Source organism: Dendronephthya gigantea, unplaced genomic scaffold (assembly GCF_004324835.1).
Source record: "Dendronephthya gigantea isolate DGI-Jeju-01 unplaced genomic scaffold, DenGig_1.0 000186F, whole genome shotgun sequence".
NCBI classification, from domain to species: Eukaryota; Metazoa; Cnidaria; class Anthozoa; order Malacalcyonacea; family Nephtheidae; genus Dendronephthya; species Dendronephthya gigantea.
Genome location: NW_021163196.1, coordinates 191,760 through 193,595, shown reverse-complemented (window position 1 = coordinate 193,595; position 1,836 = coordinate 191,760). Strand labels below are relative to the sequence as shown.

Sequence of the window (1,836 nt, the reverse complement as noted above, 5' to 3'; positions counted from 1 at the left end):
CTCTGGCAGTCACCTAAACTTCCCGGAATTAGATGTTATTGCTTTTATAAGCACTTACTCAAAGTTAACACAAGTAGACAGGTCTGAATTTTTGCATTCTTAGTCCCTAGTAACTATCACTGACTTAGGTCTGTTATTATACTGTTATTATACCAATTGAGTATTTTTTGCGACAGTATGATAGTACTAGTAAACAATCACAAATTGATTTGCACGCATTATTCTGTTTCCAATTAGAAAAAATCAACACACTCGATGTTCTTGCCAGTAAATATGTTTATGATGTCCCTGCCAAAGCTCGTTCTTTTCTTAGAACAGGTTTGGACGAATTTTCATCTCTGTTTCTTTCTCAGGAATATAGTGCAAGCTGCCCCATATTATTCCGCTGCTACCAGTCTGACCTGCACCAAGGTACAGGCCATTCAGGTTAGACCGATAACAATGTTTGTACCACCAAGCTCCTTTGTATCTCGTAGCACAATTATTACCGTCAGCATCATTGTCACTATCCTTGGTAGTGAACTGCATTTGATTGTGATAAGCAAGAGAATCAACTTCGTTACCTTTTAAGCAATACAATAAAATCTTCATTGGAAAAAAAGATTAAAGCAAAAGAAAATATTATTATTTAAATTTTGCATGATGAAAATTAATGCAAAGTAGGGTAGTAGCAGTGAAGTCATTGCTGTTAAATCGCATCGACGTAGGTTCAATTCGACGAGGCAAACCAAATTTGCCTGCCTTTCCTGCAATTTTGCCAGTTTGGTTTACTCGATCTCTATACGGCTAATCTGCGCGCTATCGATTGGATTGCGTTCATTCACCGTGTGAAAACCTGCTACATTTGTCAATCGGGGGAGCTCTAAATCATCTTGAAGGTCTGTAATTTTATCAACCGCTCGGTCAATTTTCTGGCCATGCTGTTTTTAGTGGTCAAGCGCTTTGTGAAATTCCTAGAAATATTCATATGAAATGGAGAATCTTTTTAAGCCATTCTTAGTTATCCTTCGTTTCATTAAAAAGATATTAAGTTCAACTTTAACAAATCGTAATGACAAAATGTGTAATAATCTTGCATTGTGCCCCAAAAGTAGCACAGAGAGAGAATGCAAGATAATTAATTTTTATGAATCGCTTGATTACCTCCTCGTTTTTTGTCACGAAAATAATAAACGAATTATTAAAAATAATTAAAATGCATAAAAATTAATATGGTGAATGCAAAACTAGTGGTGGTGTTATTAGCTGTGAAAACCAGCGTACAACCATGAAATATGATGTTTAAAATCTTTATGCATAAACTGCGTGATATAGTTCTTAAATGACTTGATATAAACAAATATTTTTGTTGAAATTAGCGTGATTCGTGTAATCGCTGCATACCTGCTATTATGTACGATTAAATAAAATGTCAAAATCTATCCCAGGGTTTGATTTACCTGAATAACTGCCAATATTCAATCTGTATTTGTCTGATTCATCAGCCACACTAAACGTTCCATATTTAGCGTAACGTTCAGCGCCATTGAAATCCATCAAATCAACTCTTAAAACATTTTGGCCAGATTTCCACAAACGATGTATTTTATCAAGGCCCAACCAGAACTCGCCGTTAAGATCACCAAAGCCTGCTTTATAGTCTGACCATCCAAGGTAGAAATCTTGACTTCCATCTTGTCTTCTTTGAAACACGGTCCAGCCTCCACCGTCTGTGCTCATATTACATCTGACTTGGAACGATCCCTGGTTGTCAGGATTGATGGTATAAACACCATCTTCCTCTCTCCTAATCCGTACAGATGGGCGCAGCTTCTAGCTAAAGAATTGTAAAATATC

General features: G+C 36.4%; 1 protein-coding gene across 1 annotated transcript; it reads right to left on the bottom strand.

Moving 5' to 3' along the window:
• Positions 1 to 309: 309 nt before the first annotated feature.
• On the bottom strand, positions 310 to 1,536 carry LOC114538499 (ryncolin-1-like). Its single transcript, XM_028559677.1, has 2 exons — positions 1,440 to 1,536; positions 310 to 563 (listed from the first exon to the last, which is right to left on the bottom strand). Exons 1-2 carry the CDS (start codon positions 1,534 to 1,536, stop codon positions 310 to 312), a joined length of 351 nt encoding a protein of 116 aa, XP_028415478.1.
• Positions 1,537 to 1,836: the final 300 nt, after the last annotated feature.

What these genes read in the sequence shown, in the direction of transcription:
- LOC114538499 (XM_028559677.1), bottom strand. Translation starts at nt 1,536, where the DNA reads ATGGATTTCAATGGCGCTGAACGTTACGCTAAATATGGAACGTTTAGT. An exon ending in GAATATTGGCAGTTATTCAG is followed by an intron (nt 564 to 1,439) that starts GTAAATCAAACC and finishes ATTGCTTAAAAG; the next exon opens with GTAACGAAGTTGATTCTCTT.